The sequence below is a fragment of the Marmota flaviventris genome, chromosome 15 (genome assembly GCF_047511675.1).
Source record: "Marmota flaviventris isolate mMarFla1 chromosome 15, mMarFla1.hap1, whole genome shotgun sequence".
Classification (NCBI taxonomy): Eukaryota; Metazoa; Chordata; class Mammalia; order Rodentia; family Sciuridae; genus Marmota; species Marmota flaviventris.
In genome coordinates this window covers 14,377,906-14,390,170 of record NC_092512.1, presented here as the reverse complement: position 1 = coordinate 14,390,170, position 12,265 = coordinate 14,377,906, and the positions used below count along the sequence as shown (strand labels likewise).

Below are 12,265 nucleotides of genomic sequence, written 5' to 3'. Positions count from 1 at the left end.
GCTTTATAACTTTATGGACAAACTTCGCTTTTTCTGAAATATGAGAAAAAATGGACTTAGAATAAATCATGACAATCCACTGAGACAGAATTCTTTCTCTCTGTGGGCTGTGATGAATTGGCCAAGAGTGGAGCCAGGTAGCAAAGGGAAATGGGCTCTGGCTTGAAGGGGGAAAAGAATGAGTTTTTAATAAAATAATATTAAAAAATAAACAAAAGATCTCTAAATGCTTTTCTAAGACAAAGGAGACCTGAATAAATTTTATTCCTATCATCATCTTTTTTTTCCCCATCCATATTTCAGATTTGGTTTCTAGTATTTCATATAATGACAAAATCTGCCAGTTCAAAAACAAACCTTTTGTGTCTAGTGCCCACTTTTCCCAACAAAAGCACTTCATGAAATTCAATTATTATCATTAATTGTATAATTAATTTGTATACGATTAATTTTGTGATTTTATATTTATTATTATAAAACTTTATAGGAATAGAGTTTAGAGAATGGAGGAACAACTGTTTGTTAAAATAAATGTAAAGCAACTGGGACATCTATGACCATTTCAAATATTGAGGTCACACCTGGAATCTTGTCATAGACCGCTACTAGAGCTGGGTGCCACACAGATAGAAATGCAGAATCTTGGTCTAAGCAAGGTAAAAGGGACTTGTTCAAGGGCACTGATCATGTTCAAATCAGAGACATATGTGGCAGAGCCAACGCCACCCACTTAGGTAAGGGACCTGTGATCCCTGTGACTTACTCATGTAGGCTAAAGAGTAGCTCTGGGAGTGAATGAATTTTAGATAAGTCAGGGTGACTTACGGAAGTTACTAACTTGCCACAGTCACAGAGCAGGTCAAAGGCTGGAGCCAGGACATGAGGAGGCCTGCGTTACCTGACCTCCACCTGTTGGTGTGGGGGAAAACGTCACTAAAGGGGAGATGGATGGATGGAGCTGATGGAGGAGGAGCTGTCACTAAATGCTCAGCCACAGGGAGGGAGGGGTAATTCTGGGATGGTCCCTCTTCCCCTCAGGTCTGTTATCTTGATAAGAACCTAAAATCCCGTTTGGCCAAGTTGCCTCCCTTCTGTTCCTGCTCATCTCTCTTCCAGTCTTGCCTCCGGGGTGCTACCATAAGAGTGACATAGCAATGCTATTCAAGTAACATTGCAAGCAGGAATGTGGGAGCAGAAGAGTTTTCTCCACGGGATGAGGAGAAGGGCTGGGAGGGGGTGATGGGGCATCTTCCAGTGGAGGAACAGCAGCCTGGGGTTTTGGAGACCACAATTCCTGTTTCAGCCAGAAACTGTCATTTATTAGCTTTGTGACATCAGACAATTTCTCTAAACCTGCTTACTCAACTATAAAATGAAGATAATATTAGGATCTGTCCAGAAAGTCTGAGATTATGACTAAAACAGAACAGTATGGGCAAGGGGACATCCTACCTGTTAATGTCATCACTGTAAAATCCTTTCTTATCCTTCCGGGACCATCTAGCACCTAGTGCCTTAAACATTCTCAGTAAATAGGTATTGGATTAATGAGTAAACATAATAAAATGTGCAAACAAAGGTAATGGTTCATCTACGAAAGATCAAGGCTCGACAAACATTTCAAACACTATGACACCTGCTAAACAACAGTTGGAGGTCAGGTAACACAGAAATGAGAATCATCTCTTTCATATTTTACCAATTTCTTGTAGCTAGGTAAGAAAGTCTGCAAGACCAAAGGGAAAATCTCCCTCTCCTAGACAGTATCTTTATTTAGATAGGGTATTTCTGTGTTTGTGTGTGGGGGTTGAACCCAGCGGTGCTCTACCAATGAGCTACACATCCAGTCCTTTTTTATTTTATTTTGAGACAGTGTCTCCCTAAGTCCCTGAGGCTGGCCTTGAACTTACAATCTTCTGCCTCAGCCCCTGGAATCACTGGGATTACAGGTGAGCGTCACCCTGATGGCAAAAAAAAAAAAGGCTTTTGAGGGCTGGAGGTATAGCTCAATTAGTAGAATGCTTGCCTTGTGTGCACAAGAACCTGGGTTCAATCCCCAGCACCATACAGATGATGATGGTGGTCACACTTGACCCGGCACTGCACACTGTATGACAGCAGTGGCTTGCCAGCTGAATCACCAATTACAGTTTCAAGGCTGTAAAATGCTCTTGCTGTTTTAATGCTCTTCCCATCCAGTCTGCTAATGCCACCTGTCCAATCACCTGTGTTGGGCAAAGGCCTGAACTCTCACTCCACCTCCTAACCTGGTTGGTAACTTCAAGCCAAAAAAGCATTAGCAGGACAACTAGCGGTGCTCAGGGCAGAGAGGACAGAGTCCTTCCCAGCTGTCCCTGTTTAATGCATCCTGAAAACCACTGCTGTGTTCATCCCCTTCAAATCACTGTCACAACAACCTTGAGATATCTAGGAACCTCCAAGTCAAGCAAAGCTCAACCCCAAATGCATTCACTCAAATTCTAGTGATGGTTTCTGCCTGCTTCTTTGTTAAGCATTGAAGACACATGAAACAAGCTGGACAGGTTGTGCAAGGAAGCCCAGGGGAGAGATGAATGAGCACCAGTAGCTAAAGCAAAAGCATCTGGGGAGCACTTGAGCTTCATAGATTTCCTCCCCAGACTTCCTCCCTTGCTTAATGTAATCAGAGACCATTCCAAAGCAACTGGCTTTCTCCTCCACCTTCCCAAGGCTCCACATAAATACTACAACCTCAGGGTAGGCTCCTCTGACTCACCATTAGAGAAATCCTCTCCCACACACCTTGCATATTTCCTCTCTCACCGGGGAGATAACTGAATACCTTCTTGTGAATTTCTTTTTGGTGATTAGTGATTAGAATGGAAATGACATAAAGACAGAAACTAGGGATCTAGTCCATCTTTGCATATTAGGCCCTGGGAATTGAGGAGCCTCCCAGTTAAGTACTGAGTGAATATTAGTGATATCATTTTCTCCCTCATCACCAGTTGCCTCTCCCTGCATGTCTCTGGTCTGATTTCAATAGGACTACACACTCCACGTGCTCATCTACCACCAGTTTTCAAACTCCAATTAAACTTACACACACATCTGCTTTATTTGTATACCTATTCATCAGCACTTAACAGGGCCTCCATTTATTATAATCTGTACTAAATATGAGAGTGAAGTTGTTTTTTTTTTTTTTTTTTTTTGGGGGGGGGGGTGCTGGGGATTGAACTCAGGGGCACTTACCACTGAGCCACATCCCCAGCCCTTTTGATATTTTATTTAGAGACAGGGTCTTACTGAGTTGCTCAGGGCCTTGCTAAATCGCTGAGGTTGGCTTTGAACTCACAATCCTCCTGTCTCAGCCTCCTGAGCTGCTGGGATTACAGGTGTGTGCCACTGTGCCCAGCTGATTTTTCTTTCCTTAGAAACAAGCTCAGGGGCAGAATCACTTCTAAAACAAACAAACAAAAAAAAAATTAAAACCTCTATGTTCTAGTTCCTAGTGTGAAAAAAAAATGAGAAAGTTGTTAGAATTTCAGAAATGTTTTTTTAAAAAATGAAGCTGGGCCAGGCATGGTGGTACATGCCTATAATTTTAGCCACTTAGGAGGCTGAGATTTGAGAATCACAAATTCAAGGCCAGCCTCAGGAAATTAGTGAGAACCTGTCTCAAAAAAAAAAAAAATTAAAGTATTTAAGGGTATAACTCAGTGGTACAGTGCCCTTGGGTTCAATCCCTAATACCAAAAATTGATGGATAAATGAAATAGGGAGGTTATGAAGGAAGGGTCCTTACATGTGATTGCTTGATATAACTATTGCAAAAGACTCTGCTGGAACCACTAGCTTGCAGAGTCCATCGTGACCTTGGACAAAAAGTAATTCTACAAGGACACCTGCCTGGCTATTGCCAGTTCAACCTGACCGACACCACTCTCCTTGTTAATCATTGTGGCCAAGGATTATTTAAAAATATCTGATGTGATCCTTCTCATTTTTATCTTCAAAAACTTTCCCTTGCCTCAGCCTCTGCATACGCTCATAGTTCACTCCGGCACCCATATCCCACTATGCTGGACTATTCTTAATATCACTCTTCCTTGGAGAATCTGATGTTATTTCAGATGGATACTAGGTTGGGGCTCAGCATCCACCCACCTGTCATACTTATTGCAAGAGCAGATGCAGAAACAAGCCAGCTTTTGCATTTATTCTACAGATAAAATTGCTGTATTTGTTTAATAGGCAGTTTTCCTGGTAAATTCAGTAAAAGGAAAAGCCCTCTGCACATATTGTGGGTCTGTTCATTTTTCAGACCCTTTTAAATGCTTTGGAACATATCATTTTCCTACATTAAGCAAGCTCAGTCCCCTTAGAAAAAATAGGCACAGCAGTCTCCACCAAAACCACCCAAGAATAAATGCACAGTCTTCTTAGGTTCTCCTTCCTCTGCTTCCGCAACGAGGCCAATGACAAATTAGACTCCCACACCGGGGCTTTCAAAATGACTTCATTACTGCTCGAGTTTCCTATAACCTTCAGCATTCAACTTCCTTATTTAAGATCCTCATAGAAGCTTGTTGACAAAGCCCAGGTATTTGAAAACTCTTGGGATTATGGTGGCTTCAGCCACTGGCATAGGGTGTGCTAAGGCCTCTGGGGTTCCACATCTTCCCCCTACCAACTGCTGGCAACTGCATTGCTGCTTATCATGCCGACAGCACCATGTGATCACATCTGCCCATTGCTGTAATCAAATCATGTGGTGAGCATGCTCCTTTTAACTGGCACTCAAACCACCTACCCATGACACAACATGGGTTACCGAACAGCATAACTTCTTGGTGTAGACTCCACAATGAGAACATAGTTTCCAGCAATTTTTGCATTGATTCTGAAAAATCAATGTGTATTGAGAATTTATGTTTATAAGATGTTTTTCATGACCGATAGCTTAAAAGCAATGGGTGATTAATTCTCACACCATAAATGCAAGGTTTTGAGTCACTAAATGAATTCATCAAAATGTTTACTAAGCAATGCAAAGATGATACATATTAACATTCTGAGAAACTATAGTAAGCTCAATAGCTTGAGCTTGGATCAAAAATATCAGAAAATAGTACAATATACAAGTGGAAAAATATATGAATTCAGTGTTCCCTAATAGATGGCTTATTAGAAAACCTCAAGCATTTTTCAAAAGAACTTGATGGGTTTTATTTTAATAAGACAGAGTGAAAAGGAAATGGCTTAAAAGATATCATCAATCTTTTATTTAACTAAGCACTGCCCTTCATTTTGAAGGAAATGATACAATTTCAAATTGGAACTTCCTTCTCAAGAAGTGGTATAAGAACATAACATTGATTTAACATAAAACCTTCAACAAAAAATAAGGTTTATACAGTTTACTGGGAAATAAAATGCATAAGAAGTTCATCCTGTTAGTGTAATTCTCCATGGCTCACAAGAACAAAACAACATAATGAAAAATTGAATAAACCAGTCAAGTTAGAGTTATCCTGATTAAAAAAAAAAAAAAAAAAATTCACAAGTAAAATCTAACTTTCCAAACAAATCTTACGACTGTGATCACACAAGATTGTATTCTAATTTGTAAAAAATGGTTAGACAAGCACATAATATCAAGAGTCTTCAACACAGTGAATCTCAGTGTTAAGGAAAACAAAACAAAACAAAACAAATAGTCCTTAAATTTTCTTAGCTCTCCATAGCATATGTCATATAAAATTAAAAGTTTTGCTTCCAAAAAATATGTTCCATGTGGTTGTCATGTGGTCCAATGGTGCTATTAGTGCCCGAAGCACCAGGGACACAAGAAGTATAACCACTGAAGTGTTTTTCCTCATAAAAACTAAAAATTTTCTTAAAGGTCTGGAATAAAGTCTTCTGCTAGGCATTTTAGTGCTACAAAGTCATTTTAAATTAAATGTGGAATAAAAGCTACAAAAACTATGAGTTCTTTTAATATAAAAAGTTGTGTAGCTGAAGTTGTGGGCTTCTTTGACACACATAAGCAGTCTCAATAAAATATTTGCTCAGGTAAGAAAATAGAATTTGTCTGGTTTCATTTAGCCTACGTTCCAGTCGATGTCCTGCTTATCCCTGCCAGAGCTTCTGAGGAATATTGGAATCGATATTTCTTTCCTTCAAAGAGCATCCGTAATTCACAGTACAAAATAGTTTTAAAGTCTTATTCCTAAGGAGAAACAAAAATTATTAAATATATATATATATTTTTTTTTTCTAAAGTGCCAGATGTAGCCATTGCCAGGGCATTAAAAAAAAAAAAAGAATCACTTCTCCACAACACTGCCATCTTAAGAACCAAGAGTTGATCTGACCCTCTTTCTTGGAGCCTTCACCAGTTGGTTGTGGCTTTTCTTTAAGCATTATACGCCTAAAAAAATTTCCAGTGGAATCCCCTATTCCTAAGTATTACACATTTAGCATCTCTGGTGCCCCGTAGAAACACTGGCACTATGTTCCAGGAAGGATCATCTGGCACAGATCTATTTCCTATTCTAGTCCATTTTCAAGCCATTATCAAAAGCCTCTTCTTGGAGTGGTCTGCTCCTTAACTGAGCACACAGTAGCTCAGTGGGTTTTATAGGCGCTTTTCCTTCAAGTTGAGACTTTCAAGGCATCTCATTTTGAACAAAACACACTCACTGCTACACTCAGTGTGACCAGCAGACGGAGGTGGAGGGGGTGTTCTCTAGCCCAGAGTTGTGGGGCAGTGACAACTTTTTCTTTTATTTCCTACCACCTGGACAGTGGTCCTCCCATCTGTTAGACATAAATTCTCCTAAATGTCTTCACCCAATTTTAACTTTTACTGCTCTTCCATGAGCGAGAGAATATGAATGCAAAGCTGTGAGTATTAAACATGAAAACTAGACCTCCATTTCCAAGGGAGACTGGTTTTCCTTCAAAGTCCAGCAGGGCTAGAGTGTGGTTCACTTTTAACAATCAAAGGAACAGGACCTGTTTGGTGATCATTGTTAAATTAGGAGCACAGCTAATGCCCCATGACAGAAAGGTTTCATGGTGGGATATAAGAAGATCTGGGCATTTAAAAATTATGGCCTCAACTTCTATGTCTGAAAAAAGGAAGCAGACAAGAAAATCCTTAAGTCTCACTGCCTTGATTTAGAGCTCTCCAAGCAAAAAGCCCAAGGATGAAAAGGTGGTTGTGGATTACTCAAGTAGGGCTCTATTCCAGCTGTTAGGCTGCCACTACCAGGTGCCATAGCTACCAACCTATGTTTTAGGGCTGTCATCAGATTCTGTGCTGACTACACCAGGTGGCATCTGTAATGGAGGTCACCCCTCTTAACTGCAAAGGCTCTGAAGGGGTGCTCTCCAAGCAACAAGGAGACTGTCGCAGTATCAATAAGACTTTGCCCCTTGAATTAAAATGCATCAAGTGTGGCTGGCAAAATAAGTATCCTCCTAATGAAACAGGTCTCAAGCCCAAGATTTTACCACCAGCAGCAGAACAGGAGAGAAGGTGAGGGAGATGGGCCAGCGAGAGGAAAATTTTTTAAAAAGGAAGAAAAATCACAGGATCACCACCAAAGCTATTTTTGAAAGGGCAGGAAGAAAGTCAAAGAGGAAATTAACTAATTCTTGCCAGGGCAGCACCGTTCAGCTGCTTCCCTAGTGGATACTTTATGGGGTGGCACAAGCCAACCCCATCTGTGACCTGTGGACCAGCAAAAGCAGGTTTAATTAGATCACAGACACAAAGGGCTATTCTCTCCTTTGCTAACAAATAACTGCAGCTCTAAGTGCCTACAACAGCAGGCAGAAAAACAAAGGCGCAGAACTGAACCTTAATTGAATCCTTCCCCTGACTGGCCCTTGACAATGATTTACTTGTAACCTGGAAAGGGGCGGGTGGAGCAAGAGACTAAGCTCCGGAAGACGAATTACTTGAGGATGGAGAAGGGAGGTAGTTTGTTCAACTATTTGTTACACTTAATAGGGGGCTGCTTGGTTTTGGTCTGATGGTCACAGACCACGTCATGGTTTCACCAGCCTAGCGCCCCAGGAATCCCATAAAATAAATCACACCAGCCTTCTGGATCCCACTCACAGCTCAGCGGGGGAAGATGAAAAGCAGCTCTAGGCGCTGGCCATGGTGGCGCCTCCCCAACCCCCCTCTGGCCTTTGTACCAGGCATGCTCTGAGCTCAGTGTAGACGGGGAAGCAGAGGCAATGGCAGGGCTCTGATAGGTACTCTGAACTTTTCTCCAACCTTGAGTGTTTAAGGGTCGATTCTGAACCCAGATTAAGCAAGTCTTATCGTTCAGTTCATCCCACAACAGAAAGGAAGACAAGCCTGAGGGGGCCTGGAAGGAAATACTATCCACTCAAAAGTACTCCTACCTGCTCCCTCTGTTCCCTTCCTCCTTCCCTGTTCACAGCCGGCTGCGTATTTCTCCAACTCTCCATTTTCCAAAGGGCCCAGGAATCCCAGTGGGGCCCAAGTGGCGGCAGAGGAAGGAGGGAGGAAGGGAGGAAGAGGAGATGAAAAGGGGCAGCAGCTACTGCAAATAGCTCCCTTTTGCAGCGCTGCCCTCCACTCGCCCGTCAGTGTGCCACTGCCTCTCCATCCTCCCCCTCCAAGCCTGGTGAAGGGGTGGGCCTGGGAGGCGGCGTAGTCCGCGCCGCATCGCTGTCGCCCTCGTCCGGCTCCGCTGGGTGCAGGTGCATGGCGAGCTCCTGCAGAACCGCCGCGCGTCCGATCTGGTCGTTACGCCGCTTCTCCATGATCAAGTCCTCCAGGCTCTGGAACTCCAGCGTGTGGCTGCGCTGAGCCGAGAGCTGAATCTGCAAGCGGTAGGGTTGCTTGCCGATGCGCAGCTCGCCGCCGATCTTGAACTCGCGCTTGCCATAGCGGCACCAGGCGGCAAAGCTCTCTGAGTTGCGCCAGCTGAGCTCGCGCTCCTTGGCGCCCACGTGCGCCAGCGCGTTGCGCACCACGGTACTGGGGCTCAGAGGCTTGTAGCGGTACAGATCGTTGACCACACGGCCGCGTCGGCCCTGGCTCGCGTCAGTCAGAAAGCTGTTGCTCACCTCCAGCCGGTGCAGGTGGACCACCTGGAAGTTGCCCACGTATACCGCCCAGTGCGGGTACTGCGCCTGAGACACAAACTCCACCAGGTCGCCTGGATTGCACTTGTTGAGCAGGTTCTCCGGTGTGTAAGTGCTCAGCGCCGCCGAGCCCGGCGCAAAGCTTTTCTGGTAGATGCACTCGTCGCGATAGAACACTGAGCACTCTACCTCGTGTAGCCGCGGGTCGTAAGGCTGCGGCGGGGGTAGCGGCGGCCGCTCCCCACAGTCAGGCAAACCACCGCCATCCGGCCCTTGGGGCGGTGGCTGTGGCTCCACGTCCTCGTCGTCATTGGAAAAGATATAAGAGACACCGATGCGGGGACCGTCGTCCCGGTCCACACCAGTAGGGTCGGCCGTTGGAACTTCCTTGTAACTTAGGTGGGTCAGTTTCTCCACCTGGTTGCCCATCACGCTGTGGACACACGTTCACACCGCCGCGAGGGGAGAAAGCGAAACCGCCACTAGGGTCATTGGCACAGGTCCCCGGACAGGGGCTGCGGCCACCTGTTGGAAGAGAAAGCAAGAAAGCCATATCTGTAAGAGTCCCTCCAGGTAAAGGACATTTTGTTAAGAGAAAAGAGAGGAGACCGAGCACCTGGGGCCATTTTAGGAGAGTCGCGATCGTAGCGCGCCTTTCTCCCCCTCTAAGGTCGAGATAACAAGAGATAAGGCAACTCCAGCTCTCCCCCGCCACCAGCATTCACCTGGTCGGCGCAAAAGCCATTGCATCAGTGGCTCTTGCCACTTCCGCCCGCGCCCTACCTGCCAAGCCCAGGCAGGAGGGAAGAAGGAAATAGAAACTTTACTCCAATCTCCCCTTTCCAACTCCCACTCCCACTGCAGGCCCTAACTGGCCCGGGAGACGTCCCTCAACGCCTTCCTCCCCGGGAAACACGCGAGGATTCCGCAGCGCGGCCCGGGCAGGTGAGCCTCCCCACCTGGCTCACCTGCGGCGCTTCCTCCTCGGGCGCCTTTCCCCTCCCCCGCGCTTGCCCGCCCTCGGCTTCGGCTTCGGGTTACCCGCGCTAACTCACCCGCAGGGAGGTGGAAGCCGAGGGAAATTGGAAGGGGCCCCTTGCCGCACCCCGAGACTTCTAGGACGAGTTTGCGGGTGTGGGCTCCGCAGTCCCTCCTCGCCCAGCACCGGCGGCAGCGACGCTGGGCAGGGGGTAGAGAAGCATGTCTTCCCGCGGCTGCGTGGCGCCCCAAGATTTGAAGGTGGGGGGCAATTCCTGTTCACACCGCGCCCCCTCCCTCCCGCAGGCCCTGCTGCCCGCGCTCAGCCAGCTCTCGAGGGACGTGGGGCGCGAGGAGAAGGAGGCAGCCTCGCTTCCCGGCGGCGGTAGCTCCCGCTCGGGCCGCGCGAGCAACAAGCGCCGGAGCGGGAGGGACGGATTGTAGATCCGGCTCGGGGCTCCCGGGCGGGAGCGCAGCCCGTGGCATTTAAAGAGACAGGCGCTAGCTCCAGAGCTCAGGTCTTTCCCACACGGTGCTGAGCCGCCGGGATCCCCACCCCCGCCCCGCCCACCCGGGCCACGGGGCTCCGCCCGGGCCACGCCCCCTCCAGAGCGGTTTAAATCCTGCTGATAAATACGCAACCCTCTAACTGGGGCCGGCCCCCTGCCCAGGCCCCTTGGTGCTCTAAGAAGTTGAAAGGCAAAAGCCACCTGCCAGTCTAGAAATGAGGAGGAGAAGGAGAGTTAGTGTTGCTTCTTTTCCCTTTCATTTCTTCTTTCTCAGTACCTGGAGAGGAAGGAGCAGAGTCACCAGGGCTTTTGCTTATTTCTTTCCTTGTCCAGAACGTTATTTCTCGACCTCAAGATCATAGGAAGAGAGTCTTTACTGGCACAACTCGGAGAAGCTCTTCAGCTCAGAGGCATTTCCAGTACAAGTAGTTTGAACTTTGGGGTAGAAAACAATTCAGAGAAAGGAAACGGTGTAAAACAGAATGAAGGCAGTTACTGGCTGGCATCTAAAACCGGTGCGCTGTTTATTACGTGTCCCTCGAAGTTATACAAAGTTCATTTCATAACCTCTGTTGTTTCTAGAGAGTTACCAGTTTGTTGAATCCTGAGAAGAGTCATGTAGTCATCGCAGCTTTTCTTGGGGGTGGGGGATGTAGGAATTGCCTAATTGTCCTTGAATTAGAAACAAATTAGCAGAGGCCCCTGGTGGATATATTTCCTTCCTGCTGACTTTGAGAAGGAAGTGACAGGAGTATTTGCTTATTAACCTCCACCACAGAGGACATTTTACCCCCTGCTGGCTTCATTTCTTGTACCTAAGATGTAGGCTACCAAAGTGTGTGTGTGTGTGGGGGGGGGGGGGGTGTATTTATTTATTTATTTGAAATAATGGGCCCAGACTGGGGTTGAGAATTGTGGGCTTTGTTTACAATGGACAAGTTTAGGAAGTCCCCAAAACTAATTTCTAAGAATGCAACATATGACCTATACCCTGTTTTCCATCATTGTTTCTTCTAACTAAATTTTTCCAAGTAATGCTATTATTTATTCAGCATGTATACCAATCCCTGGAAACAGAAATATACTACTACTGTGATCCTTTTTAGTTTGAGAGAATAAAAAAATCAATCTACTTATGTACCTTTAAGCCAGAACAATCAATATTGTCAGAGCTGTGATGGAAGTTAGTCCTTCAGCAAGTCTAAGATCACAGCATAAGCTAGACCAAAATGAAGCTTCTGTGTACTGCATGTGCAGATTCAATTGAAATATTTTCAGACTGGCCTCAGACACATGTAACTGGGTGACACTCCTCTGGGCTTTTAAATAACACATGCTCTGGGGCTGTTGCTAACTACCATTGAGTGTGTGTAGCTACCCATTTTATAGGGAAGAGTTAGACTGAGACGAGGGCTAATCATCTCATGTCTGTCAGACTGGGAACCTCTGCTATGGCAGATGTGGTAGGCCACGTTGCCCCCAGGTGGCACTGAGTGGGTTGACCAGGATCTGAAAATTCATAGAAGGATACCCTTGAATGATAGTCTGCTGCCAAAGCTCTGAATCAGATCTAATGCTTGAGGTAATTAGGCCTAGTTGTCTAGCTGCCTCTCCTAATTTCTCAAGGCTATCTATTCAGGTGCACAGTAGTTGTTAATATC

General features: G+C 45.8%; 1 protein-coding gene across 3 annotated transcripts; it reads right to left on the bottom strand.

The window, feature by feature from the left end:
* Window positions 1-5,240: 5,240 nt before the first annotated feature.
* On the bottom strand, window positions 5,241-11,004 carry Lratd2 (LRAT domain containing 2). 3 transcript variants are annotated; one of them, XR_003584291.2, is made up of 3 exons: window positions 10,173-10,570; window positions 8,410-9,642; window positions 5,241-6,214 (listed from the first exon to the last, which is right to left on the bottom strand). XR_003584291.2 is itself a non-coding variant. In XM_071602127.1 (2 exons), the coding sequence occupies exon 2, from the start codon at window positions 9,544-9,546 to the stop codon at window positions 8,614-8,616; it is 933 nt and encodes a 310-aa protein (XP_071458228.1). In that variant the 5' UTR covers window positions 9,547-9,642; window positions 10,882-11,004; the 3' UTR covers window positions 5,241-8,613. The 3 variants fall into 3 exon arrangements, 2 of the variants coding, with proteins under 2 accessions (XP_071458228.1, XP_027802152.2); XM_071602127.1 differs by lacking the exon at window positions 10,173-10,570 and adding an exon at window positions 10,882-11,004 and having other exon boundaries at window positions 5,241-9,642; XM_027946351.2 differs by having other exon boundaries at window positions 5,241-9,642.
* Between the last annotated feature and the right edge of the window lie 1,261 nt (window positions 11,005-12,265).

Excerpts from the sequence above, each read along its gene's own strand:
- Lratd2 (XM_071602127.1), bottom strand. The coding sequence starts at position 9,546 with ATGGGCAACCAGGTGGAGAAACTGACCCACCTAAGTTACAAGGAAGTT.